The sequence below is a fragment of the Jaculus jaculus genome, chromosome 9, assembly GCF_020740685.1.
Source record: "Jaculus jaculus isolate mJacJac1 chromosome 9, mJacJac1.mat.Y.cur, whole genome shotgun sequence".
Classification (NCBI taxonomy): domain Eukaryota; kingdom Metazoa; phylum Chordata; class Mammalia; order Rodentia; family Dipodidae; genus Jaculus; species Jaculus jaculus.
Genome location: NC_059110.1, coordinates 114206028 through 114232687, shown reverse-complemented (window position 1 = coordinate 114232687; position 26660 = coordinate 114206028). Strand labels below are relative to the sequence as shown.

Here is a 26660-nt window from a genome sequence, read left to right as displayed (position 1 = left end):
CTGCCTACTCAGCTTCCACCTATCTGGTTTTTGCTTGTTTCTTTTCTTTTTTTAAAAAAATATTTTTTTTAATTTTTTTATTTATTTATTTGAGAGCAACAGACACAGAGAGAAAGACAGATAGAGGAAGAGAGAGAGAATGGGCGCGCCAGGGCTTCCAGCCTCTGCAAACGAACTCCAGACGTGTGCGCCCCCTTGTGCATCTGGCTAACGTGAGACCTGGGGAACCGAGCCTCGAACCAGGGTCCTTAGGCTTCACAGTCAAGCGCTTAACCACTAAGCCATCTCTCCAGCCCCTTGTTTTTGTTTTTTTGAGGTAGACTCTCACTCTAGTCCAGGCTGACCTAGAATTAGTCTCAGGCCGGCCTTAAACTCAGTTATCCTCCTACCTCTGCCTCCTGAGTGCTGGGATTAAGGACGTGCACCACCATGCCCAGCTTCCCCCCCCCGAGGTAGGGTTTCACTCTAGCCCAGGCTGACCTGGATTCACTGTGTAGTCTCAGGGTGGCCTCAAACTCATGGCAATCCTCCTACCTCTGCCTCCCTAGTGCTGGGATTAAAGGCGTGCGCCACCACGCCCAGCAATTTTTTTTTCTTTTATGAGGGGTTAATTACTGTACTGGAGATGCAACTTCGTTGGTAGAGTGCTTGCCTGGTATGAATGAAGGCCAGAGTTTGATTCCCAGCACCACACAAACTGGCAGTGGAATCCCACTGAAGAGACCCAGCGAGGGAGTGCCAGAGCCAGGTCTGTGTCTGAGCTTGCTGTCTGGCTTTGGGATAAACATACAGCAGATACGGATACGGAGGTGGCTGAGGTTGACCCATGCTGGAGGGCGAGGGTAAGCAGCTGCAGGGAGAGAAGTGGGGCAGGACGTGGTCAGAGGATCACAAGACAGTGTTTAGCCCAAGGCCTGCCTCAGTTTACGCTCACTGATAAACCAGAGCTACTGCGGCTGGTACTATTAGGTATGGAGAGGGGGGAGACAGGCTTCTGATCCCCAGGAGGCAGATGGTAGGTTTGACTCACGGCTGGATGTGACCTTCAGATCCCGAATACTCATCCTGACCATGTGCCTGTGGGGAGGCAGAGGTAACCAGCTCGCCACACTCACTCTGCCGTCTAGCTCATGGAAGCCTCCGGTCCTGGGCTACCCTTCCCAGGACACATGCTAGTATGCCTAAGTGTGAACTGGCACTCGTGTGTGTTCAGGGAAGGAACCAGAGTGCCAGAGAAAAAGCCTATCCTGTTACTCGGTGCTTTGCTTAGGCAACTCAGCTTTTGTACTGACTTTTTTTTTTTTCTGGTATTTAAATTAAGTTTTTAATTTATTTACTTATTTGAAAAACAGAGGGGGAAGAGGGAGGGGAAAGAGAGAGAGAGAATGGGCACGCCAGCGCTTCTAGCCACTGCAAATGAACTCCAGACGCATGCACCACCTTGTGCGCCTGGCTTACATGGGTCCTGGAGAATCAAACCTCCGTCCTTAGGCCTTGCAGGCAAGCACCTTAACCACTAAGCCATCTCTCCAACCCCCGACTTTTTCTTTTTTAATTGCTGGGGAATCAAACACAGTGCTTCGTGGATATGAGAGAAGCACTCTAGCAACTGAGCTGAGTCCTTAACCCCTGTGCTGACTTCCTGCTGGCTGGGGGCTGGAGGGACTTTATCCTCACCCTTTGCACTGGGAATCTGACGGCCCTGGTTCAGCCGCAAATTACTGAGGAGCACTGAGAATCACAAACTGTCTCGGAGGCTCTGCTTCCCCTAAAAGTCTTCTCTGACACGTGGGGCAGGCTTTCTAGCTCTGACTTCTGAAATGCTGCAGTGGCCAGCAGCAAGATTTTGTCCTGAGTGGACAGAGGCCCTTGGACGTGGCTGGGGACCCTGCGCCAACCCGAGTGGCCTTTTGCACGGCTCTGTACATGACTAGTGGCTCCTCTCCATAGCCCCTCCCCCACCGAGTCCCGCCCACCCCTCAGCTGGGAGGACTCTGTGGCAGCCTAAACTGACCCCCTCACCTGACGCCCCCACGGTGAACCCCCTAACACCTTTCCCTTGTCTCCAGTCTCCTCCTGGCAGAGCAGGAATAAACTTCCCAGGCTAAGCTGGATGGAATTCCCTTTAGTCTGTTGAGCTGTCCACCTCCTGCTTCTCTGTCCAGGGAGGTGCCTGTGTGTAGAGGGGAGGCAGGGGAACACAAGCATTTGGGTGGGAGTCTGGGCTCCCCTGCCCTGAGAGCAGGCATGGTACCCCCTGGGAAGAAACCTGTGGGGGAGACCTCCAACTCCAGCAAGAAGTGCCTGCAGCGCTTCAGTGAGCACCGGAAAGAGGCGTTTCCATGGCTGGACCTCGACTGCAAGCGGCAGCTGATGTTTTGCCTTGAGTGCCATCAGGCCCTCATGCAGAACAAGCATGGCAAAGCGGCAATGCCTTCCTGGTGGGCACCAACAACTTCCAGCGCCATGTCCTGCCGTGCAGTGTCACCTCAGGAGCCCACCGCCAGGCTCTTGCCAGGGCCGGCCCACTCTCGACGACCCAGACTGAGGGAGGAGGGTCCTACCCCATCTTTGGCTACCACCCCCACCTCCAGAGCTGTCCAGGTGGAGGTGGACCCAGACAAAGTGGCCTTGCTGACCGCCACGTACTGCATGGCCCAAGAGGATGTCCCCGGGGACCGTTGCCCTGCCCTGCTTGAGCCTGTGTCAGGCGCTGCTGGGTACGGAGCATGGCGATTACCACAGCCCCAGGAGGGTGAGGGACATGCAGGTGGGTGGCAGCCAGAGGTAAGGGAGGGGTGGGAGAGGGAGGCACTTAGCTACCTATCTGGAAACAGCACCCAGGATGTCAGGCCGTGGGCTAGACCCAGATTGTCCTTGGGTGCATACCAGCAAGCCATTCACTCCCTACACCGGAGGTTACAAACTGATGGCCTGGGGACCTGATTGGCCCACTACATTTTTTTTTAAATACTCAGATTCTAGCTAGGGCCATAGATCAGTAGTAGATTGCATACATAAGGCCCTGGGTTTGATTCCCCAGCACTGCAAAAATGAAAAAAATAAAATTTGCTCCCAACTAAAAATACCCTTTTTTTTTTTTGTAGCCGGGTGTGGTGGTTCTAAGTGCTTGGGAGGTTGAGGTGGGAAAATTACTGTGAGTTTGAGATCAACCTGGGCTACAAAGTGAGTTCCAGGTCAGCTTAGATCAGCCTGAGACCCTGCCCCCTCCTCCAAAAAAGGCAAAAATAATTATGAGCCTGGCGTGGTGGTGCACGTCTTTAATACCAGCACTCAGGAGGCAGAGGTAGGAAGATTGCTGTGAGTTTGAGGCCAACCTGACACTCCATAGTGAATTCTAGGTCAGCCTGGGCTAGATTGAGACCCTTCCTCAAACACCCCCCCAATTTTTTTTTTAAATTTATGATATCTATTGAAAAATGAGGTGCCCAAGTTCTCAGGGCAGGGCATGGTGGAGGCTGAAAGCTTGTCATAGTTCTCCTGTTCATTTTGCCTCATCCCAGGCCCCCTTGAAGCTCAAGATCACCCATGTGGCCCCTGGGCATGCAAGTTATGGCTTTCGTAGGGTCAGCGGTGTGAGTCCCAGACGGACGTTTTAAGAGTTCTTTATGGTTCACAGAGCACTGTGATAAGTGCACCAGCAAAAATTTACCCTTATAAACCAGGCATGCTGGTGCATCCCTTTAATCCCAGCACTCAGGAGGCAGAAATAGGAGGATCGCCGTGAGCTCCAGGCCAGTTTGAGACTCCATAGTGAATTCCAGGTCAGCCTGGGCTAGAGTGAGACCCTACCTCAAAAAAAAAAAAAAAAATTACACTTATAACTCTGGGTGGCTTTTGAAAGAGATTGGATCAGGCAGGTCATAGCTGAGAGCCAGGTTTTAGAGCTGAGAAAACTGAAGCTCAGGGAGGCCGAGTGACTAACTCAGGGGAGGAGAGCCCTAGTGGCCCCCAGAATTCTGCTCTTTCCACCCCCTGGCGCTGCCTGCCTCCCAGGACAAGTCTAACTTTGTCCTCCCTCCCTTTCTCTCCCTGGCCATCGCAGGTGGCCATTGCCAGTGTCTTGCGTACAGAGGCCTGCCAGCGCCTGAAAGGCGTCCCCTTACGTGGGGCTGGTGTTAGATGAGACCTGGGACCCGCCTGGGTCCCACAGTCTGGCCCTGTTTGCCACTTCCGTGTCCTGGTGTGATGGCCAGCCTGTTACCACCTTTCTGGGCAGTGTGGAGCTACAGGAGGGGGAGGCCACTGCTGGCCAACTCCTGGACATCCTGCAGGCCTTTGATGTATCTGTGTTTAAGCTGACCTGACTCAGCTCAAGCCTTCCTGGTGATCTCTTGGGCAGTGTCAGCCTGAAGCTCCGGGCCACTTACCTGCCCATTGCTTATGGACTTGCACTACCTCCCTGGCTGGACACACCCTGAACGCCTGTGCCTACCTGGGTGAATACGAGAGCACATTGGATGCCCTGTTTCGCCTGCACGGTGGCCCAGGTTCCCATATGGTCCCTGAACTCCGCAGTTCTGGACCTTGGCAACTATTGACTTGGCTGGGCTTTGGTCCGTGCCCTGGGCCTTCCTGTTGCCTGTCTTAGAAGCACTGGCCAAGGCCTGGCCTTCCTTGGTACCTCCCTCGGAGACCACAGCCCTGGCCTTGGCCCTGTGCCACTTCACCTTCGTAGCCTTCACCCCCCTGCTGCTCGATGCTCTGCCCTCCGCGCTGAAGCTCGCCCTGGCCCTGCAGTCGGAAGTGCCAGACCTGGCCTTGCTGCAGCCGGTGGTGATGGCGACCTCAGCATCCCTCCAAGCTCAGAGCGACTCGGGCTGCAAGAATGGGCATGGTCCGATTCCGTGGAGCTGGTATGGGCCACTCAGAGGCGGCGGTGCGGGGCTTGGAGCGGCTGCGGGAGGCCTTCCTGGACTCCATGCGGAGGAGGCAGCGGGATTCCTAGATCCCAGCTCGATCCCAGCCGCTACCCGCAGGTGCCGGAGGAGGAGCCCGGCGCGCCCGGAGAGGGTGCGCTGGGCCGGCGGGCTCTGTGCGCCGGGCGGGCGTGCGCGCGCTCCGGGCTGCACGAGCTCTTCCCCCACGACTGGCCTTGGCACTGCCCGCGGGTGCCGGGCTGCTGGATAAGGTGGAGCGCAGCCGGGAGCTGCGGGGCTGGGGACAGAGCGGGGCCGGGGGACAGTTGAGGTGACCACATGGTGAAGATCGCGGTGGATGGCCCCGTTGCATGACTTTGCGCTGGCGGTGGGGCTCTTGGGGAGTGGGTGGGGGGAGGGGCTTCTGGGGTGCCAGCTCACCTGAGCGTGACCTTCTCTTGCCCTAGCTCAAAGTGCCCACAAGGCTAAACCGCGCTGCACCCAAGCTTGACCCACTAACTGTTCTCCCTGGCTGTTTCCTTCCACTGCTGCCCACCAGTCCTGTCCCCTAGGCCCATGAGGAAGGAGGCAGAGATGCTAGCTAGAGTCCCTGCCCTTCGCTGCGGTGTAGCTTGCCTTTCCCCGGCTGGACTCTTGCCAGGTTGGGTCCTAGAAAGTAAGGGACTCTTGACTGGGTCATGGAAGACTGGGTCTTGGGTCTTGGGAGTTGAGGGGCAGAGAGGAGAGTCTTTGAGGGTCCCCTAGTCCTGCACCTTGCCTTGCAGCGTCTCTCCTGAAGAGACTGGAAGAGTGGGTAACTGTGCTGATGGGTCAGGTTGCAACAGTGCAGGGGAGGCAGTGATGCCCTCCCCTCTCCCCAAATGGCTGCCCTGGGCCTCTTCTGTATAGGATCATGGTTATAGACAAATCTACAAATGTGAAATAAATCTGTCTTGTTTCATAGGGTGAACACCTAAGAATCAAAAAGAACTTCTTTTAGTTTGACGATCACTAGGTCCCAAATGGACTATATTGATTTTCTGATTTTTTTAAATTTTTTTTGTCTTCCTCAAAACCTGGTTGTTCAAGTTCCTAACCCTCTCTTGTTCTTGCCTGAGACCTTTAAGGCTGCAAAACTACAGTGCTGTCCTACACCTGGTCCTGAGGGCCGGCCTTGGGGTCTCACCCAGGATGCTGGTGTGTGGGGGGTGCTTCCTGGTGAGAGCAGCTGGCCATACTCCAGAGCTGGGGACCCTGTCCACTCAGAACTGCTGTGGTTTTCCCGTTTCATCCTCTCAGCCCTCCCTGTGAGAGGCATGAGATCTAGAGGGCGAGAGGCAATAGCTTGTGAGAAGGAACGGGGGCTGGCCTTTTTCTACACTTCCTGGGTTTGGTACTTTGTAAAAAAAAAAAAAAATTGGAAACTCACATAATCATGGTGTTTACAGGTCAAGGGCCAACCCCTTCCCGGTCCCCTCCCTGGGTTAGATCCCAGCTGGGAAGCCATTTGTACCATCTCTGTTGGTGTGGGAGGGTCATTCTTACTGGGACCCTCCAGCTTCGGACTCCCTGGCTCTGCTTCCCCAGCTGGAGGGCGTCAAGAATTCCTCTCTTGGCTATACCCTGTCAATATTTTGTTGTGGCCGCAGCGATGGGAGAGAGCTCCCAGGCTCCCCATTTCAGACCCTACCCTTCTTCCTCCTGCAGCAGGCCCGGCCTCCGGCGCCCCCAGCCCCCTACTGGCCTCCCTGCCCCTGCCCGCCCGGCCTCTGCAGCCCCCGCTGGACTTCAAGCACTTGCTCGCCTTCCACCTCAGTGGCAGCACCCCGCTCAGTCTCTTCCCCAACTTCAGCACGGTACGGGCTGGGCACGTGGGCGGGAGCATGTAACCAGGCATGGGGGTGGGGGCAGGGCAGGTGGCTTGGAGGGATCGGCCTCAGCAGCTGGTCCTAGGTGCTCCCGAATACGGACCCTGGGACCAGCCGTCTCCAGAGGGAAAGACAGTGTCATCCCCGCCTAGTATCACAGCTGCCCGGAGGTGGAGGTTTCCCTGGCCGCTACGTAGAGTGACTTCTGTGGGTGACCCGAGCTCTCGGTTGCGCCTCTGGAGGTCTTTGTATGTTGTGTGGATGTGAGTTGGTGTGCTGTTGTTCCGGGTGATGCTTATGCACAGTTCTTTGTGTCTGAGTAATTACATGTAATTCGTGTTTGTGTCTGTGAACCTGAGGGGCCATGGGAGGTCTTTGTGCCTTTTATGTATGGGCGGGGTGTGCGTGTGATGTCTGAATGTGTCTGTCTGGGTGACTGGGAGTCCTTCAGGCTTCGTGCCTGAGCGTGTGTCTTTCTGATTGTAAACTTGCAACTGTAAGTGTAAGTGCTCGGTGTCTGCACTAGTTGCCACATTTCTCTGTGTAGTGTCAGTAATCTATGAGGCATAAAGAATGGCACCCCCTTTTTTTGGTGGTTTTTTTTTTGAGGTAGGGTCTTCCTGTAGCCCAGGCTGACCTGGAATTCACTATGTAGTTGCAGGGTGCCCTCGAACTCACAGTGATCCTCCTACCTCTGCCTCCCAAATGCTGGGATTAAAGGTGTGTGCCACCATGCCTGGCTTGATTATTATTATTATTTATTTATTTTTGGTTTCTGGAGGTAGGGTTTTGTTCTAGCCCAGGCTGACCTTCACTATGAAGTCTCAGGGTGGCCTCGAACTCATGGAGATCCTCCCACCTCTGCCTCCCAAGTGCTGGGATTAAAGTGCACCACCACACTTGGTTTATTATTTTTTTTTAAAGGTTAGCTGGGCATGGTGGTACACGCCTTTAATCCCAGCACTCAGGGAGGCAGAGGTGGGAGGATCACTGTGAGTTCCAGGCCACCCTGAGACTACATAGAGAATTCCAGGTCAGCCTGAGCTAAAGTGAGACCCTACATCAAAAAACCAACCAAACAACCAAACAAACAAACAAAAACACCCAAAACAGAACAACAATAAGACCTAAGTTCCTGAGAAACCTTAGTTTGATAGAAGGAAACACTGCCAGGGAGGGGGTGGAATCCTGAAGATGAAAGTGCTTGCGTAGCATGTACAAAGCCTTGGGCTGGATCCCCACACTGGATAAAACTGGACATGATGGTGCATATCTTCAGTTCCAGCCCTTGGGAAGCTGAGGCAGGAGGATGAGAAGTTCAAGGCTAGCCTGGGTTATATGGGATGCTATCTCAAACAGAAAGAGAGCGCGAGAGGGAGAATGAATCAGAGAAAGAAGGACAACGCCAGCGTTAATATTCCTGGCCAGGTTTCTTACTTTCCTGAGCAGGTCAGAGCCCCGGGACAGTGTTTTCCTCAGCCTATGAGCCCAGGCACAGAAGCCAGGATAAGGGAGAAGAAACTCCAGTAAGAGTAGAAGGATCCTTTATCCCTTCCCTGCTACTGCCTGTGTCCCAGTAGTTATGACTCTTTCCAAAGAGAAAAAAAAAAAAAATTTGAAACAAAGAAAAATCCCAAAGAACATCAAGAAATGCCAAGATTGGGCTTAGCGGTTAAGGTGCTTGCCTGTGAAGCCTAAGGACCCATGTTCAGTTCTCTAGGTCACATGCCAGCCAGATGCACATGGTGGCACATGCATCTGGAGTTTGTTTGCAGTGGCTAGAGGCCCTGGTGCACCATGTTCACTCTCTCTCTTGTACCCTGAGACTACATAGTTAATTCCAGGTCAGCCTGAACTAGAGTGAAACCCTACCTCGAAAAACCAAAGAAGGAAAGAAAGAAAGAGGGCTGGAGGCAAGCGTAGTAGTGGCGCAGCACACCTTTAATCCCAGCACTTGGGAGGTAGAGGTAGGAGGATTGAGGTGAGTTCAAGGCCATCCTGAGAATACACAGTAAATTCCAGGTTAGCCTGAGCTAGAGTAAGACCCTGCCTCAAAAAATAAAATAAAATAAAATAAAATAAACGGGCTGGGCTTAGTGGTTAAGGTGCATGCCTGTGAAGCCTAAGGACCAAGGTTCAATTCTCTGTGTCCCACGTAAGCCAGATGAACATGGTGGCATATGCTACTGGAATTCATTTGCAGCAGCTAGAGGCCCTGGCACACCCGTTCTCCCTCTATCTCTAATAAATAAATTAATTAAAAAATAAATTTATTTATCTAATTATATAATTTATCTAATTATTATTTATTGTATAAATAAATAAAAATTGCAGCTGGGTGTGGTGGTACACGCCTTTAATCCCAGCACTCAGAGGCAGAGGTAGGAGGATTACTGTGAGTTTGAGGCCAGCCTGAGACTACATAGTGAATTCCAGGTCAGCCTGGGCGAGAGTGAGACCGTACTTCAGAAAACCAAAAATAAATAAATAAATAGATAGATAGATAAAAATCTTAATAAATAAGCAAAAAGAGGGCTGGAGAGATGGCTTAGTGGTTTTAGTGGTTAAGAGGCTTGCCTGCAAAACCCAAAGACCCATGTTTTACTCTCCAGATCCCACATAAGCCAGATGCACAAAGGTGAGGCAAGTGCAAGGTTGCACATGCCCACTAGGTGGTGCAAGCGTCTGGAGTTCTATTGCAGTGGCTGAGGCCCTGGCATGCCAATTCTCTCTCCCTCTGTCTCTCTCTCTCTCTTTCTCTCTCTCTGTCTCTGTCACACACACACACTGAAAAAAGAAAGAAGGAAGGAAAGAAAAAGAAAGGAAGGAAGGAAGGAAGGAAGGAAGGAAGGAAGGAAGGAAGGAAGGAAGGAAGGAAGGAAGGAAGGAAGGCCAAGATTATCTTGTGAGAGCCAACCATGTCAATCATCCTGGCCTCCATCCTGCCTCCTGACAGATGCAGTCAGCCAGCGAAGTCTGGCCCTTTGTCTGGGGATGCCATCCACAGAGTGGGGAAGTTCTTTCTGGAAGCTGATCACATTTTGTACCATTCCCTTCCCAAGCAACCACAAGTTACTGAACCCTCCCACCCCTTCACAGATGGACCCGGTCCAGAAAGCTGTCATCAGCCACACATTTGGGGTCCCCTCCCCTCTGAAGAAGAAGCTGTTCATCTCCTGTAACATCTGTCACCTGAGGTTCAACTCAGCGGTGAGAGGGAGTCAAAGAAACCGGGCTGGGAGGGGGCCAAGCACCGGGTTCCCCTTCTGGGTTGTTGGCTGAGGAGCACAGGCGGCAAAGGGGCCGGGGCTCCATGTTCCGCTCCTGGTCCTTTAACAGCCTCATCCTCTCCTGGCTCTTGCCCCTTCCCACACTCCGCTGCTGCCTACCTCCAGCCCTCTGCTGTTCTGTTACCCTGCCCTCTCTGCCTTCCACGTGTGTTCTGGATCCTTCTGCAAGAGAGAAAGCTGCTGCTTCCCACGCTGGGTCTCAGGGGCCACAGTATGAGTTCTCGGACATTTACAGCATGTGCTCATGCTTCATGCATCTGTGAGCGATATAGAAACAGGACGGCCACCCCACGTTGCAGAGGAGGAACGGCCTCAGAGTAGTTGAGTGACTTGCCTCTGCCACACAGCTGTGATTTGAACCTAGCTGGCCCTGGTGGACCTCAAGGTTTGCATCCTTCTAATGCTGTCTGCCCTAAAGGAGAAGAGAAGCCTCATTCTGGGATTTGGGTTAAATGTGGCAATGCTTTGGGCTGTGGCCGCCTGTCTTTCCGAAATGGGTGTTGGGGAATAACAAACAGGCCTTTGGCTTAAGTGGGGAAGATACTGACGGCCAAGATTTGGGGGTTCCTTCCAGACAGTTAGGTTATATCAGTTCCACAAGAGGTAGGAAGAGAGAATTTTCTCAGAGGGTTAGGTCTCCATACCCAGACCTGGCACAGTGCCTGGCAAATAGCAAATTTTCAAAAGGTATTGTTTAAAAACAATGACCAGAGATGGGCATGGTGGCACATGCCTCTAATACCAACACTCAGGAGGCAGAGGTAGGAGGATCGCCGTGAGTTCAAGGCCACCCTGAGACTCCATAGTGAATTGCAGGTTAGCCTGGGCCAGAGTGAGACCCTACCTCGAAAAACAAAACAAAACAAAATGACCAGGGGCTGTGGAGATGGCTCAGTGGCTAAAGGCACTTGCTTGCAAACCGGGCCTGGGTATATTTCCCCAGCACCCATGTAAAGCCAGTCACAAAAGTGGAACATGCATCGGGCACTCATTTGCAGCAGCAAGAGACCCATGTATACACACTCATGTGCAAATAAATAGATAAATACACACACACACACACACACACACAATGAACAAAGGGGGACTAGGGAAATGGCTCGGGTAAGAGCATTTGCCAGGCATGAGGACTTCAGGAGACCATCTGTGTTTGAGCCCCAGCACACACATACAAAGCATGCCTATCTATAACCCCAGTCCTGCAGTGTGTGTGTGTGGGGGGGAAGCAGAGACAAGAAAATTACTGGGGCTCCCTACTCAGTCAGTTTGAAAAAAAATGGCAGTTTTGGGTTCAGTGGGAGACACCAGCTCAAGGAAGCAAGGATGAGTAACAGAGGAGGACACCCAAGGTTGTCCTCTGACCTCCACACATGCACGCGTTGGGCACGCACATCGGCACGCATATATGCGTCCACTACACGCATCCCACACAACACACATACGCACCAAAAGAAAGAGCAAAGGGATGAATGTCTTGGGGTGCATAGCCCCAGGCATGAGGATGGATGTGTGTTTTCACCAGGTGCATCTCTCAATGCCTGACATGTGTGGCACCAATTCTGTACACTAGCCCCTTGCAATGCAAGTTCCCATTGAACCTGGATAATTACAAAGCTTAAAAAAAGGACATGGTGGTGTATGCCTGTGATCCCAGCACCTGGGAGGCTGAGGTGGGTGGATCATGAGTTTGAAGCTAGCATGGGCTATAAAATGAGACCTTGTCTCAAAAACAAAACAAAAAACAAGGGCTGGAGAGATGGCTTAGAGGTTAGAGTACTTGCCTACAAAGCCAAAGGACCCAGGTTCAGTTCCCCAGAACCCACATAAAGACAGATGTACAAGGTGGCACATGCATCTGGAGTGTGTTTGCAGTGGTTAAAAGCCCTGGCGTGCCTGTTCTCTGTTTCTCTCTACATTTTCCTCTTCTCTCTCTCTAGCTGCTTCTTTTTCTCTTTTCAAATAAATAAAATATTTAAAAAAGGGGGTGCTGGAGAGATGGCTTAGCAGTTAAGGCACTTGTCTGCAAAGCCAAAGGACCCAGGTTTGATTCTCCAGGACCCACATAAGCCAGATGCTGAAGGTGGTGCATGTGTCTGGAGTTCGTTTGCAGTGGCTGGCGGCCCTGGCGCACCCATTCTCTCTCTCTCAAATAAGTAAATAAGTGGTGTGGGTGGGGGGAGCTGGGTGTGGTGGCACATGCCTTTAATCCCAGAACTTGGTAGGCAGAGGCAGGAGGACTGCTGTGACTTCGAGGCCAGCTTAAGATGAATTTCAGGTTAGCCTGGGCTAAAACAAGACCCTATCTGGAAGGAAAAAAAAAAAAAAGTGAAGTTTATGGGTGAGAATACTCAGGCTGAGAGATTATATGACTTGCCCAGAGATGCACAGCTCATCATAAGGGGCAACTTGGAAGCACGAGAACTTGTTCTGTGACCCTTCGGACCACACATGCGTGGTGGAGATGACAGCAGTGAGAATTCAGTCCTTGTGTGGCCACGCCCTGCATCCCTTTGACCCTGAATGCCTTTGACCTGTCCCTCTGCTCAACCTCAGCTCCAGGATGGGGCGTGTGACCCGGCTTCCCTTCTCCAGAACCAGGCTGAGGCTCATTACAAAGGCCACAAACATGCCAGAAAACTCAAGGCTGTTGAAGCTGCCAAGAGCAAGCAGAGGCCACGAACCCTGACTGCAGATGAGGCAGTGCTGTCCCCAACCCTGCCTCCAGCCAGTGGAGCTCTCGGAGACCCCCAGAGAAAAGGTCAGTCCTGAAGTCCTCTGGTCCCCAAGCAGAGGCTGGCTTCTGACAAGGAGTCAAGCGTTCCTGCTTGCCATCTTCTTTTTCTTTTTCTTTTTTTAAACCGAAGCCACTCAGACTGTATTCTCTCCCTCCATTATCATTGGCAATGGGCGGTTGCATGAAACTACGCCCAGGGCCAGCTTCAAGCTCAGGAGAGAACGCTGCGCCGCCGCCGCCTCCTCCTCGTGCTTCCCGGTACTCCACCCAGAAACTCCTCTAGTAAACAGCTATAGAAATGGTCCCTGGAAGTGTACTCTTTATCTTTTTTAATTTTTTTTTAATTTAATTAATTAATTAATTTGAAAGCGAGAGAGAGAGAGAGATAATGGGCGTGCCAGGGCCTCCAGCCACTGCAAAGGAACCCCATATGCATGCGCCACCTTGCGCATCTGGCTTACATGGGTCCTGGGGAAATGAACCGAGGTCCTTTAGCTTCGCCAGCAAATGCCTTACTGCTAAGCCATCCTTCCAGCCCTTCTTTTAATATTTATTTATTTATTTATGAGGGACTGGAGGGATGGCTTAGCGGTTAAGGCCAAAGTACCCAGTTTTGATTCCCTAGGACCCACCATAGCCAGATGCACAAGGGGGCGCACGCATCTGGAGGTCATTTGCAGTGGCTGGAGGCACTCCCATTCTCTCTCTCTGGAGAGACAGAATGAGTGCACCAGGGCCTCCTGCCCCTGCAAAATCCAGACGCTATGCCACTTTGTGTCTGGCTTTCCATGAGTACTGGGGAATTGAACCCAGGCTGGTAGGCTTTGCAAGCAAGTGCTTTTGACCACTTAAGCCATTTCTCCAGAACCCGTTTGTCGTTTTGTCTTGTCTTTCTCGGGATGGGATATTCTGTGCCTATAGGCAAACAGGCCCCAGGGTGCCGCTCAGTGGCCTTCCCCAGACTCAACTTATCTGGATCAAGGAACAGCTTGATAGTCACTACCTTTCTGAGATCTCAGGAGGGGGTCTGATGACCCTCCCCAGATGCCTTCTCTCATGAGTTGTTCCAGCTGCTTTTTTGTTTTGTTTTGTTTTTCTTTTTTTGGTTTTTCGAGGTAGGGTCTCACTCTCGCCCAGAGCTGACCTGGAATTCACTCTGTAGTCTCAGGGTGGCCTCGAACTTGCAGTCATCCTCCTACCTCTGCCTCCCGAGTTCTGGGATTAAAGGCGTGCGCCACCACGCCCGGTTCCTTTCTGTACTTCTGAGGCTGTTATAACAAATGTCTACTAGGTAGCTGAAAACAATGGAAATTTACTTATTTTTGGGTTTTTGTGCTCGTGTGTGAATGTATGTATGTGTGTGGGCCCACGTGGGTGTGCTTGCAGAGGCCAGAGGTCAAATTCAGGTTCCTTCTTCACTTTCCATGTTATTATTTTCTATGTGTAATGCAGTGTGTGTGGTGTTGTCATGGAAAACTTTCACCCCAAATAGGACTGAGATGGCAGACCAAAGTACAACTGCACCAATTCAGTGTACCAATGAGTTTATTGGGGGTCACTTGCAGAACATGGAGAGGAATTATTTATAGGGACATGGAGCCCCCAAAGCAGCCCTTTGATGGGGCTCCCAGTGAGGTGACAAGAATTACTTCTCAGATGCTCAGCTCCTCAGCCTCGGGATGAGCTTACTTAGAGAGCTTGCAGACTCCAATTAAGTCACACAGATGGAGCTCATTGATCCTTAATCTTTTTTAAAATTTTTGTTTGTTTTTCCGAGGTAGGGTCTCCTTCTAGCCCGGACTAACCTGGAATTCACTATGTACTCTCAGGCTGGCCTTGAACTCACAGCGATCCTCCTACCTCTGTCTCTCGAGTGCTGGGATTAAAGGCGTGTGCCACTACGCCCGGCTATGCACCTTATTTTTTGAGACAGTCTGTCATTGAACATGGAGCTCACCAATTCAGCTAGACTAGCTAGCCAGCAAGCCTCAGAGACCCCCCTGTCTGTCTCCCAGGTGCTAGGAGCATAGGCACACATTACACACTCACCATGTTTATGGGTGCCGGGGATCTGAAGCCAGATCCCCACGCTTGCCCAGCAAGCATTTTAACAACTGAGCCATCTCCCCAGTGCAGAAATTTATTTCCCCTACAATTCAGAGATCAGTAATCTGAAATCCAGGTGTTTCTAGGCTTGGTTCCTTCTGAGGGCCCAGAGCGAGAAGTCGTCCCAGAGCAGCATTGGTAGGTCACTTGTCCCCAGCACTCCTTGGCTCTTAGATGCTTCACTTCACACCAGTTTCTTGTCTCCATCCCCATATTATCTTCACATACATATATTTGCACATGTGTGTGTGCATGTATGTGTCCCAGGGTCTCTTGCCATTGCTAGTGAATGCCCATCCAGTTTTATGTGGGTGCCTGGAGAATTGAACCCAGGCCGGTAAGTTTTGCAAGCATGCACCTCTAACCACCAAGTCATCTCCATGCTATCTTCTGTCCAGTGTGTCCCTGTGGCTTCATGTAATCTTACAAAGACACCAGTCATCAAATTAGTCCCCCTCGAATCCAGCGTGGCCTCATCTTAAGTAATTATATCTGCAAAGACTGGATTTTTTCATTTTTAAATACTTTTATTCAGCCGGGCGTGGTGGCGCACGCCTTTAATCCCAGCACTCGGGAGGCAGAGGTAGTAGGATTGCTGTGAGTTCGAGGCCACCCTGAGACTCCATAGTGAATTCCAGGTCAGTCTGGGCTAGAGTGAGACCCTACCTCGAAAAACCAAAAAAAAAAAACAACTTTTATTCACTCATTTGAGAGAGAGAGAGAGAGAGAGAGAGAGAGAGAAGGAGGCAGATAAAGAGAGAATGGGCACTCTAGGGCCTCTAGCCACTGCCAAGAAACTCCAAATGCATGCACCACCTGTTCATCTGGCTTATGTGGGTTCCGGGGAATTGAACATGGGTCCTTAGGTCTTGCAGGCAAACGCCTTAACCACTAAGCCATCGCTCTAGCCTCAAAGACTGGATTTCTAAGTAAGTCATATTCTAAGGCTCCATATGGATGTGAATATTCTCTAAAACACCCTCAATTAGCTCCACTCCAGCCCCACCCTTGGGGCGACTCTGATCCTGGCTTCCTTCAGCATAAATGTGTTTTACCTGGTTTTGGTGATATACAGAGTACCTGGGTTTCCATTGGTTTTTGCTCATCTCTCAAGAGCATGCATCAGGCCAGGTGTGGTGGCACATCCTTGTAATGCCCGTGCTCAGGAGGGTGAGGCAGGACTTCTGAAAGTTCCAAGTCGGCCTGGGCTACACAGCGGGTTTGAGGCTAGCCTGGGTTACATAACACCCTGCCTTAAAAAAAAAAAAAAGAAATTTCAACGTTCATTGTGTCTGTGAAGTTGCTGCATGTCAAAGCACTTTTCCTTTCTCACTGCTGTGCAGAGCTCCACGCATGGACACGCCACCAGCCTCCTCTGACTAGACTTGCAACACCCACTTTTATGCCTACCACAAGTACTTTTCCACAAACATACTAGCACAGCTTTCCGTGGTCTCCTGCTTACTTAACACTCAGCAACTAGAATATCAGGGAATGCAAGGGCTTCCTCAAACTACATCATCTCACCTGATGGTTTCCGATAGGGAAACTGAGGCCCAAGTCTGCCCAGTGAGTTGGTAGTGGGCCTGGAATTCAGTGCTAGCTGTCTCTTAGCCAGGGGACCCTCCCAACCTCCCGTACCATCTCCACCGTCAGCGCTGAGCCCTTCTGAGCTTCCGTCTCCCCACAGCTCCTGCAGCCCCTCTGCCCGGCCTTCCTCTCCAGCTATCGCTAACTGCAGACCCACCAGCCAGAGAGACAGCCCCCTCGGACATCTTGGACGTTGCTTCCTCTTCCTCTTCCGGTCCACCCTGCTCCCCAGAGCCTGGCAAGGAGGCACCAGGGCCTGAGCCAGAGGTGGTAGCTGTGGGCAGTGGAGTGCGTGGGGAAGGCAGGGATGAGAAGGGACGCCTCTACTGCTCTACGTGTAAGGTGACTGTGAACTCGGCCTCCCAGCTGCAGGCTCACAACACAGGTCAGTGCCCCCCAGGACCTGGGGCTGGAGGGCAACAGTGGGCAGGGAGACTGGACCTCACCAAGTGTGGGCAGATTTGAGCTCTTGGGCACATTACTGCAGGACTAGGTGACAGTGACACCCTGCGAACTGTTACTGGGAAGGCATTTCTGGGTCCTCCTGCTGATCCCTGGGGAGGAAGCATTGGGGAAAGAAGTCTGAAGGGGCTGGAGGGATGGCTCAGCAGTTAAAGGCGCTTGTTTGCAAACTGCTGGCTCAGGTTTGATTCCCCAGCACCCACATAAAGCCAGATGCATAAAGTGGGAAGAGAAGTCTGCAGCAGCCAGCACTGACGGGCACTAAAGTTCTGCAAAGTCCCTCTGGACTCAGGAGTTCTCTATCTGCACTCAGATGAGAAGAGGGACTTCCAGCAGAGCAGGAGACCTGACCAGTTGCTTATAAGGCCTTCCTCTTGGGTGGATAAGGGCAGGAAGCCAGACTGTCAGGAGAAATCACATGTGCCTGGAGGGCTGTGCGGGTGTACAGAGGAGCCTCGAGGCTTTAAGGGACAGTCAAGCTGCTCAGTCAGTAAAGTGCCTGACTTGCCAGCATGAGGACCTGAGTTCAGATCCCCAGCTCCCACTAAAATCCAGGCATGGGAGTATGAGGGAGATAAGCCTGTCATCCCAGTGCTGGGGGAGAGAGAGAGAGAGAGGAGAAGGAGAGAGAGAGGGAGAGGGAGGAGTATCCCTGGGGATTGCTGGCCAGCTGATCTAGCCTAATCCATGAGCTCCAACTTCAGTGAGAGGCTTAAAAACAAAACAAAACAAACAAACAAAAAAAAAAACAAACAGGTGTGATGGTGTATGCTAGAGGAATAGGTAGGAGGATTGCAATGAGTTCAAGGCCATTCTGAGATTACATAGTGAATTCCAGGTCAGCCTGAGCTAAAGTGAAACCCTACCTTGAAAACTAAAAACAAAGAATAACAAAAAATGGTGGAAAGTGATTGAGAAAGACTCCTGACATGGACCTCTGGCCTCCACATTCATGTGCACACACATACAAACATAAAGATACACATGAATGCATACCACACATATGCACATGAAAAAAAAAGTGACATTTAGGCTGGGCGTAGTGTCACACACCTTTAATCCCAGCACTCAGGAGGCAGAGGTAGGAGGATCGTCATGAGTTCAAGGCCACTCTGAGATTACATAGTGAATTCCAGGTCAGCCTGGGCTAAAGTGAGACCCTACCTCAAAAAAGGAAAAGAAACAAAAAAGGGCTGAAGGGATGGCTTAGTAGTTAAGCCATTTGCCTGCAAAACCAAAGGACCCAAGTTCGATTCTCCAGGACCCACGTAAGCCAGATACACATGGTTGCGCACATGTCTGGAGTTTGTTTGCAGGGGCTGGAGGCCCTGGCATGCCTGTTCTCATTCTCTCTCTTCTTTCTCACTGTCAAATAAATAAAAATATTTTTTTAAGTGACATTTAAGACTAGAGAGATGGATTAGCAGTTAAGCAGTTTGCCTGCACAGCCAAAGGACCCAGGTTCAGTTCCCCAGGACCCACGTAAACCAGATGCACAAGGTGATGCATGCGCCTGGAGTGTGTTTGCAGTGGCTGGAGGCCCTGTCTGCCTTTCTCTCAAATAAATTTTGCTTTTCGAGGCAGGGTCTCTAGCTTAGGACGTTCTGGAATTCACTTATGTAGTCTTAGGGTGGCCTCTAACTCTCAGAGATCCTCTTACCTCTGCCTCCCAAGGGCTGGGATTAAAGGCATGCGCCATCATGCCCAGCTCTAAATTATATATATATATTTTTAAAGTGACATTTAGAGGAGTCTCTGAAAGCTTCCTTTGATGCCAACACTATCGTCTTCCCTCCTTCCAGGAGCCAAGCACCGATGGATGGTAGAAGGTCAACGAGGGGCTCCCCGAAGGGGCCGGGGCCGCCCAGTGTCCCGGGGAGGGGCCGGACACAAGACTAAAAGAGTGCCAGGGGGCCAGGGGGGCCGCCAGGGGCCTAGCTCCCCTTTCCACTGTGCTCTCTGTCAGCTCCAGGTCAATTCAGAGACCCAGCTCAAGCAGGTGGGAGAAGGGAAGCTAAGTCGAGGGGGGCTGCATGGGTAAGCAGGCAGCAAGGGAGGGGACAAGGGGCACCTGCAGAGAGGTGGGTGCAGTGTATGAGGGTCTGACAGCTCGGGCCAAGTCTGCTTGCTGCCCGCTGTGGGTACCCGGCATGCAAGTGTGTGGCAAATGTGTCAAGGTGAGAGGAAGGAAGGGTGACAGGCCTTGGGGTCTCTGGGCTTCATCTTGTTCTCTGCCTGTCCGTTAGCACATGAGCAGCCGGAGGCACAAGGACCGCCTGGCCGGGAAGTCCCCTAAGCCCACCAGCCAGCACAGCAAACTGCAGAAGCACGCAGCGCTGGCTGTGAGTGTCCTCAAGGTATCGTACCCGTCTCCATGCATTACGCTGAGACTCCGGTGGAGAGGGTGGGCCACAGGACCAGCTGGGGGACTTGGGGCGTGACAGGAAGAAGCAAACAGGCTCTGAGGCTTGCCTAGGCGGGGACAGAGCAGGGGTTGGGATTTGCCTATCCCGGCCTTGCCCAGAGGAATTTCCGGGGAGGTGGGCTAAAGTCATAGTCTCAGAGTCAAGAGACAGGCGTGGACGTGCTTCTCCCAGAGACCATCCCTTTCCATTCCCCACAGCCTCCTGGCTTTGGCCACCCTGAGGCTGTCTTGTCTTGCTGGGCAGGAAGACAGGTGGTGGAGAAAGCCCTATGGAATGGTTGTTTGGGGGTGGCAAGGAGGAGGGCTTAGAACTGGCACTCTACAAAGCACGTTCCCTGAGGCATAAAGCCAAGGGAGGGTGGACTTCTGTGGCTCAGAGATCCTGTCCATTCCTCTCTCCTTTCTTTCCAGTCTAAACTGGCCTTGCAGAAGCAACTCACCAAGACGCTGGCAGCCCGGTTCCTGCCCAGCCCTCTGCCCACAGCAGCTGCTGCCATCTGTGCCCTGCCGGGGCCCCTGGCCCTTCGGTCTGCCCCAACAGCAGCCACCCTCTTCTCAGCTCCCATCCTGGGCCCAGCTTTGTTTCGCACGCCAGCAGGAGCCGTCCGCCCGGCCGCAGGACCCATTCTCTTTACCCCCTATTAGGGTTCCTGGAGAGGCCACCGCTGATTTCCCAACAGTTACACACTGTCTCTTCCTGCTCGCAAGACACTGGTTTCCTACATCCCCCCCAGGGACGGCCTTTGGCAGTTTAGAGGTGCCTGCCCAAACTAGGGCAGCTGCTCTGTACTCTGAACTGGGGATCTAGCCAGTCCCCTGGGCCCAAGGACCATCTCCGCCCTGCTTTCCCAGCCCTTCCAGGGCCAGTCTGGGGCTCCCCTGCATTTCCCAGTCGGATGAATCCCAAAGATCCGTGCAGGCACCGCCCCAGACACATGGTGCTCTCATCCTCCCCCAGAGGCCTACACGTGGGCTGACTCAGCATCTCACCTTCCACAAGACAGGCTCTCTCAGTCTGGGTTAGGGTTCCTGGGGCCTCACGGGGGTTCTCTGGAGAGTTACTGGAGATAGGGGTTAAAGCTGGAGTGGGTTCAGGCTCCTCCCACAAGTTGACCTCGGGGTAGCCTGGCCTGCAGATGCATGCCTGGGATCCAAGCACCATCCCCCCCCCAGGCTGATTAGAAGCTCAAGGTCAGCCCAAACTACATCTCAAACAAAACAGTAAGCTGACCATGGAGCGTGACAAAGACTTTGGAGGTGAAAGAGATCCCTTCCTCTCAAGGCAGTTAAGAGGTAGTCAAGAGAGGATCATCTACTTAAGGGACGAGGCTACAATACCAGGATGAGTAGGTGAAGACGGGGTTCCAGCCCGACCAGGTTTCATCAGAAGTGACCTAGTCTACCACAGCCCTCCCGTCTTGGCCTTCCACTGATTACATCTGAACCCCAGCTCTCTATGGGGGGGCACTGGGTCTCTCTCAGGCTATATACTCAACATCAAATCCCCCTCTAAGACTCCCCACACCCACCACGGAGCTTAGGGGTTAGGACAGTCTGATATGCTCTCAAGTTCCATTTTCATATTGCCTAAATCAGTGTCACCCCAAACCCCACATGGGACTTTGCCAGTATCCACCTGCACCTTTTTTTTTTTTTTTTTCTGAGGTATTTCCAATGGGAGAAGAAAAGCGGGGAGGGGAATTTTGTGATAACAGCAGTTGTGGTTTTATTGTGTTCAACACATCAATAAATGAACTTTGAGCTGGAGCTGTGTAGCGCCCTGACTCTCCCTGCCCAGCCCTCGGTGCCCGCCACCGCTCACCGGCTCTGGGGAGTAAGGGTGGGTCGCGGGGCTGGTCTGGCTGTAGTGTCTCACCCATGCTAGGTGTGCACGTTAGAGAAGTTGTAGGTTATAAGCTCACTTGGTGGCATTTGTGCCTGGGTACCCCACCTTTCTGAGGCCTGTCTGCTCCTAGGAAGCAGCTATTGGTGTACTTGGTTCTGTGCAGGCATCTGAGGTAAAAAAGGGCTGGAGAAGCACCTTGTTCCGCCTCCACCAGGGCAGCAGGTATATAAATACGGATAATTTAAACATAAGTCCAGCTATTAGCCATTAAAACAACCAGAGGGAGGGATGGAGACCAGGTCCACAGCTGCTCACTGAGCAAGGCAACTGCAGCCACTGAGAACGGAGTGCACTCCTGCCCCCAGGAGGCTGGGAGGAGAGGCATGCCCAGCCTCCAGGGCTGGTAGGCATAGCACCTTGAAGAGGGAAAAACAGGGAGGACAGCCACAAGCTATTTAAGCCATGGACTTCAGAAAATCAGAGCTGCAAAGGATCTACATCTTCTGAGCAACTCTTGTAAATTTACAGATGAGAAAACCGACACTCAGAGGGGAATGGCCTTGCTGGTCACAAAGTCAGCTGGTGACTCAGCCCATCATCATTCCACTCCACCTCAATCAGTGAGGCCCACCTGCTCCCAGAGCAGGAAGAGGAAGCAAAACAGTTGGGAGAAGGGTGGAGTTCAAACAGAAAAGGCCATTCCCAGGAGGCTGGCTTTTCAAAGGAAGGTCAGGGTGGGGAGCTGACCTTAAGGCCAGCAAGCACACACTGCACTCACAATACCTGGTTGTCTTTTCTCAAGCCCAGGCTGGTGCCACAAGTGTGTGACCAGCAGGATGGTCAGAGTTGGGAGCCCTATAGTAGGAAGCACACCCTGGGCTGGGCGCTTCAGAATGCCAGTTCTACTTTCTGCTCCAGGCAGAGGGAAGGGACACTGACCCATAGATGCTCTAGGTGACAGTGCAGATAATATGTAAGGTGGGGTAAGATGGGGAGTATTATGGGAGGCTGTGGGGAAGGGCAGCAATCAAGAGTCTTTGAACTTCTTGAGAGTTGAGAGGGAACAAGAGTGACGGTGGCCTGGGTCAGCCCAGCTGCCTGGCCTACAGGGGAGCCGCCCTAATCACTGGGAAGGACAGCTTGCCTATGCACCCCTTGCTCTCAACCCAATCCTCCAGGGACCCCTAAGCTGGAACAAGGAAGGGAGTTAGATGAAGGGCAGTTCTTCAGCCATCCATGGAGCCACTGCCCTTGTTCTTGCGGCTGAGAGGGAAGGCAGACTTGCTTTGGGGCTGGGTCATCTTGCTGGCCAAGTAGACAAAGGGCTCCAGGAGGGAGCGGCGATCAGCCACCGACACCTCCCACAGCTTCACCTTCTCTGACTTGGCCCAGTGTTGAGCCACATCTGGGTCTACACGCCGCTGCTCCTGCAGGTCACACTTGTTGCCAAGGACCACGATGGTGACCTGAAGGAGAGAAGCAAAGGGGAAGCCTTGTGGCGGGGATCAGGGGTGGCCGTCGCCAATGGGCATGCTCTTCCAGGAGGCCCGCAGTTTAGAGGGTCTGGAGCACGGAACCATGAGGAAGAAAGACTAGTAAAGCTTCATGTGTGGGGTTGGGGACCTTTCTGCATGTGCACCACAAGTATGGCTGTGTGTGTGGAGTTGTCTTTCTCAATCCCTCTCTACCTTTTCTTTTCTTTTCTTTTTTTTATAGAGGTAGGGTCTCACTCAAGCTCAGGCTGACTTGGAATTCACTACGCAGTCTCACGCTGGCTTTGAACTCACTATGATCCTCCTACCTCTGCCGCCCAAGTTCTGGGATTAAAGGTGTGTGCCACCACGCCTGGATTCTCCGCCTTCTTTTCTTTTTATTTATTTATTTAATTTATTTATTTTGAGGTAGTGTCTCACTCTAGCCCAGGCTGACATTCACTAAGGAGTCTCAGGGTGGCCTCGAACTCACTGCAATCCTCCTACCTCTGCCTCCCGAGTGCTGGGATTAAAGGCGTGCGCCACCTCGCCCGGCTTTCTCTTTTCTTTTTAAATTTTCCTCTTCTTCTTTTCTTTTGATTTTTTTTTCTTCATTGTTTTTTTAATTTTAATTTTCTACCACCTTATGTTCTTGAGACAGGGTCTCTCATCGAACCCAGGAGCTCACTGATTTGGCTACACACTACCTAGCCAGTAAGCTCTGCAGATTCTCCCCAAAGAGCTGGGGTTATAAGCACAGGCCACCATGCCCAGCTTGAACAAGAGTGCTGGGGATCCCAGGGAAGGGCCTCATACTTGCATGGCAAACAGACTTTACCCACTGAGCCATCTCCCCAGCCTGAGAGAAGTCTCTTTGAGCTGCCCTGACACACTGTCATGCCTGGGGTGAAGCTCCTCATGCAGCAGCTGTCACTTTGTAGCTCCCAATCCTCCCTTGACAACGGGAATGACGCCCGACACGCCTGGCCTCTCCCGCCAGGCCCGTGCTCCGGCAGCGGCCCAGGCCACACACCTCCTTCTTATCTTTGGACTTATCGATCTCCTTCTTGAGCAGCTCCACGCGCTGGAAGGACTCTCGGCTATCCGTGCTGTAGACCAGGACGTAGCCGTCAGTGCAGGAGAAGCAGTGCCGGGGCAGCTCAGCGCCATCTCGAAGGCCCCGGGTATCGTAGAACCGCACCTGCTCCCGCACTCCCCGGTCCGTCTCAATGGAGCCCACGTAGATGTCCTCCTGGGTCTCAATCATCTCAGAACCTGGGAAGAAATGAGAAAACTCGTCTGAAGCGAAGAGGGAAATGGGAAACACAAGGTGACCTCCTCACGGGCAGACAAGAGTGGGTAACATGGAGGCTGAGGAGGCCAGACTTGAGAGACAGGCAGGAATGACTCTAGGAAAGGGACATGAGTGGCAGACTGAGCAAAAGTGCACCACAGAGGCTGGGCATGGCGGCACATGCCTGTAATCCCAGCACCCAGGACTGGCAAGTCCAAGGAGGTGGAGGCAAGAGAATAGTCTAGCCTTGACTACTTGGTGGATTCTAGGTCAGCCTGGAATACATGAAAAATACTCAGAAATTAAAAAACAAAAGTGGCTGGGTGTGGTGGCGCACGCCTTTAATCCCAGCACTTGGGAGGCAGAGGTAGGAGGATCACCATGAGTTCGAGGCCACCCTGAGACTCTATAGTGAATTCCAGGTCAGCCTGGGCTAGAGTGAGACCCTACCTCAAAAAAAAACAAAAAAACAAAAAAGTGTGTGTGGGGTACATGGGCATTTTTCCTTGCTACCTTGGCTACTGGGTTTCTTCCCTCCAGATTTCTGCATAGAGCTAAGGGTTATAATGATAGTTTTACCTTTCTTTTTTGTTTTTTGAGGTAGGGTTTCACTCAGCCCAGGCTGACCTGGAATTCATTCTAGTCTCAGGGTGGCCTCGAACTCAAGGCAATCCTCCTACCTCTGCTTCCTGAATGCCACTACACCCAACTTCTTTTGTATTTTTCTTCCCAATCATAATTTTAGGGTTGTAAAAGTGAGTAGTGTACCTGTTAGCTTTTTTTTTTTCTTTTTTTTTTCAAGGTAAGGTTTCACACTAGTCCAAGCTGACCTGGAATTCACTATGAGTCTCAGGTGCTCCTCCTACCTTTGCCTCCCAACTGCTGGGAGTAAAGGCGTGCACACCCCACCTTGTGTGTGTGCGATGTGATCAAATGCTTTCCACTACTCCCTCAGTCCCCAAACACTCACCCACCACATGGTTCCCATACAGGAGCTGCTCCAGGATTGAGGTTTTGCCCACAGATGCCTGGCCACACACGACCACCTTGCAGCTCTTCCCCATGCTTAGCCTTCAACCTTGAGAAACAGAGGCATTCTGGATGAGGTGAAGGAAGAGAGGATCAAAACAGAGGGCAGACCTCCCATAACTGCAAACCCACTTGGAACTGAACTCAAAGCTATAAGGTTCATCCATATGTTTATGTCCACTACAGGCAGTGAGCTGGATTGTAATCAACTTTGTTGTCACCAGGATGTGGCCAGTATATGGTGGCCAGTAGGTTCTCAGTGAATGTTGCCATTAAGGGAGGAGAAAGTCACTGGTTTAAACAGCTGTCAGGTTTCTCTTCTTTCTTTGGATGGATGTAGAAAACACCAATTACTGAAAGGAGCTATCCAGCTATCACTGACAAGGTCTCAGGTGGTCTAGACTGGCTTCAAACTATGTTGTTGAGCCTGGCCTTGAATTCTTGATCCTCCTACCTCCTTCTCCCAAGGGCTAGGATTACAAGCATGCACCATCATGATGGGCTCTTTAACCATGACGTCATGAAGGACGGACTAGAAATTGTATTTTGTGGAGCTCCTTTTGAAGTTATCTTCCTCTTAGGGAATAATTTGCTTTTTGTTGTTGTTGTTGTTTTGTTTTTCGAGGTAGGGTCTCACTCTAGCCCAGGCTCACCTGGAATTCACTAGGAGGCTCAGGGTGGCCTCGAACTCACGGTGATCCTCCTATCTCTGCCTCCCAAGTGCTGGGATTAAAGGCATGCGCCAACACGCCCGGATAATTTGCTTTCTTGAGTGACTTATTTGTATAAATTCCTAGTCAAATTAATGGGCACAATAAAGGACAACAGACAGACAAAAAATTGAAGGAATCTAAGGGGAAAAGGCTCTGAAAAGGAGATACATTCAGTTGCCCTTGGACTGACAGACAAAAAGCCCAGACTCAGAAAGTCTCCGAAGAGCTCGCAGATAGAGATCTCTCCAAAGGCAAACTTCCAAATCTAAGTTCCTCGGGACAAAATCCTCCACCAGAGAGCAGAGGCCCAGAGACAACTCCCAAAGGCGGTCGCAAACAGAAACCTCTCTAGAAGTTCCTGCCAGTGACGCCCCAAATAAAGAGCGTTTCAAGTAGGGGCCGCCGAGGGGGCACTGCAGGAAGGGATCCGCAGAGGGAGCGCCAGGCAGAGACAGGCCGACCATGGCAAGCCTACGGGCAGAGGCCGATCCCGGAGACCCCGCCTTCCCCAACTCCATACCTCCCAGGGTCCCCGCAGCACCCCGGCCGAGCCCCTCGGACCGTGCAGGGACCAGGGGAGGAGTAGCACGACTGAAAGGACTCCCTTCTTCTTCCGGCTCTCGCCTCCGCGCGCCCCGCCCCCCGGCCAGCAAGACGACTTCCGGCGACGCAGAGCGGGCGCCTGCTGCATTGCGCCCCTAGCGGCGGGCGGGAGAAACACCAGCGCGCACTTGTCCTGGCTGTGCGTGGGTGCCAAGCATCCAGTTTCTGATGCCCAGATGTTCTGTCTCTAAAGGCTACCACAGGACAGTCACGCTTCCTTAACGCAAGCATTTGTTCTTCGGGATGTTTTCTTTCTTGCTTTTTCCCCTGGCAGTGCTAAGGATAGAATCTAAGGTCTTGTGCATGCTAGGCAAGTGCTCTACTATACAGGGCTATGCGCCTGGGCCC

General features: G+C 52.1%; 3 protein-coding genes and 1 pseudogene across 6 annotated transcripts in view; 2 read left to right on the top strand and 2 right to left on the bottom strand.

The window, feature by feature from the left end:
- The window catches only part of Znf385c (zinc finger protein 385C), a 72606-nt gene extending 51484 nt beyond the window's left edge, over positions 1-21122 (top strand). The window contains exons 3-9 of the mRNA XM_045158525.1: positions 6588-6736; positions 9848-9958; positions 12631-12796; positions 16569-16853; positions 18733-18929; positions 19177-19287; positions 19767-21122. Of these exons, the coding sequence (XP_045014460.1) occupies positions 6588-6736; positions 9848-9958; positions 12631-12796; positions 16569-16853; positions 18733-18929; positions 19177-19287; positions 19767-20000 (1253 nt within the window). The 3' untranslated portion in view covers positions 20001-21122. The remainder of the gene's footprint in view (positions 1-6587; positions 6737-9847; positions 9959-12630; positions 12797-16568; positions 16854-18732; positions 18930-19176; positions 19288-19766) is intronic.
- C9H17orf113 (chromosome 9 C17orf113 homolog) lies at positions 2248-5325 on the top strand. Its single transcript, XM_045158524.1, is given in 14 exon segments — positions 2248-2425; positions 2428-2561; positions 2563-2699; positions 2701-2770; positions 4067-4111; positions 4113-4388; positions 4390-4443; positions 4445-4541; positions 4544-4841; positions 4843-4965; positions 4967-5103; positions 5106-5197; positions 5199-5242; positions 5244-5325. Coding segments are annotated over 14 exon segments (1767 nt in total).
- LOC123463673 lies at positions 12904-13093 on the bottom strand (annotated as a pseudogene).
- Nkiras2 (NFKB inhibitor interacting Ras like 2) lies at positions 21057-26336 on the bottom strand. 4 transcript variants are annotated; one of them, XM_045158526.1, is made up of 4 exons: positions 26230-26336; positions 24938-25045; positions 23707-23948; positions 21057-22667 (listed from the first exon to the last, which is right to left on the bottom strand). In XM_045158526.1, exons 2-4 carry the CDS (start codon positions 25029-25031, stop codon positions 22428-22430), a joined length of 576 nt encoding a protein of 191 aa, XP_045014461.1. In that variant the 5' UTR covers positions 25032-25045; positions 26230-26336; the 3' UTR covers positions 21057-22427. The 4 variants fall into 4 exon arrangements, with proteins under 4 accessions (XP_045014461.1, XP_045014463.1, XP_045014462.1 ...); XM_045158528.1 differs by having other exon boundaries at positions 24938-25064; positions 26230-26301; XM_045158527.1 differs by lacking the exon at positions 26230-26336 and adding an exon at positions 25650-25983.
- Between the last annotated feature and the right edge of the window lie 324 nt (positions 26337-26660).

Bases quoted from the DNA above. Each gene is read 5' to 3' on its own strand.
- Nkiras2 (XM_045158526.1), bottom strand. From the start codon at position 25,031: ATGGGGAAGAGCTGCAAGGTGGTCGTGTGTGGCCAGGCATCTGTGGGC. The intron at 23,949-24,937 runs GTGAGTGTTTGG...ATTTCTTCCCAG, and splicing joins GTATGGGAACCATGTGGTGG to GTTCTGAGATGATTGAGACC. The intron at 22,668-23,706 runs GTGTGTGGCCTG...TCTCTCCTTCAG, and splicing joins AGTCCAAAGATAAGAAGGAG to GTCACCATCGTGGTCCTTGG.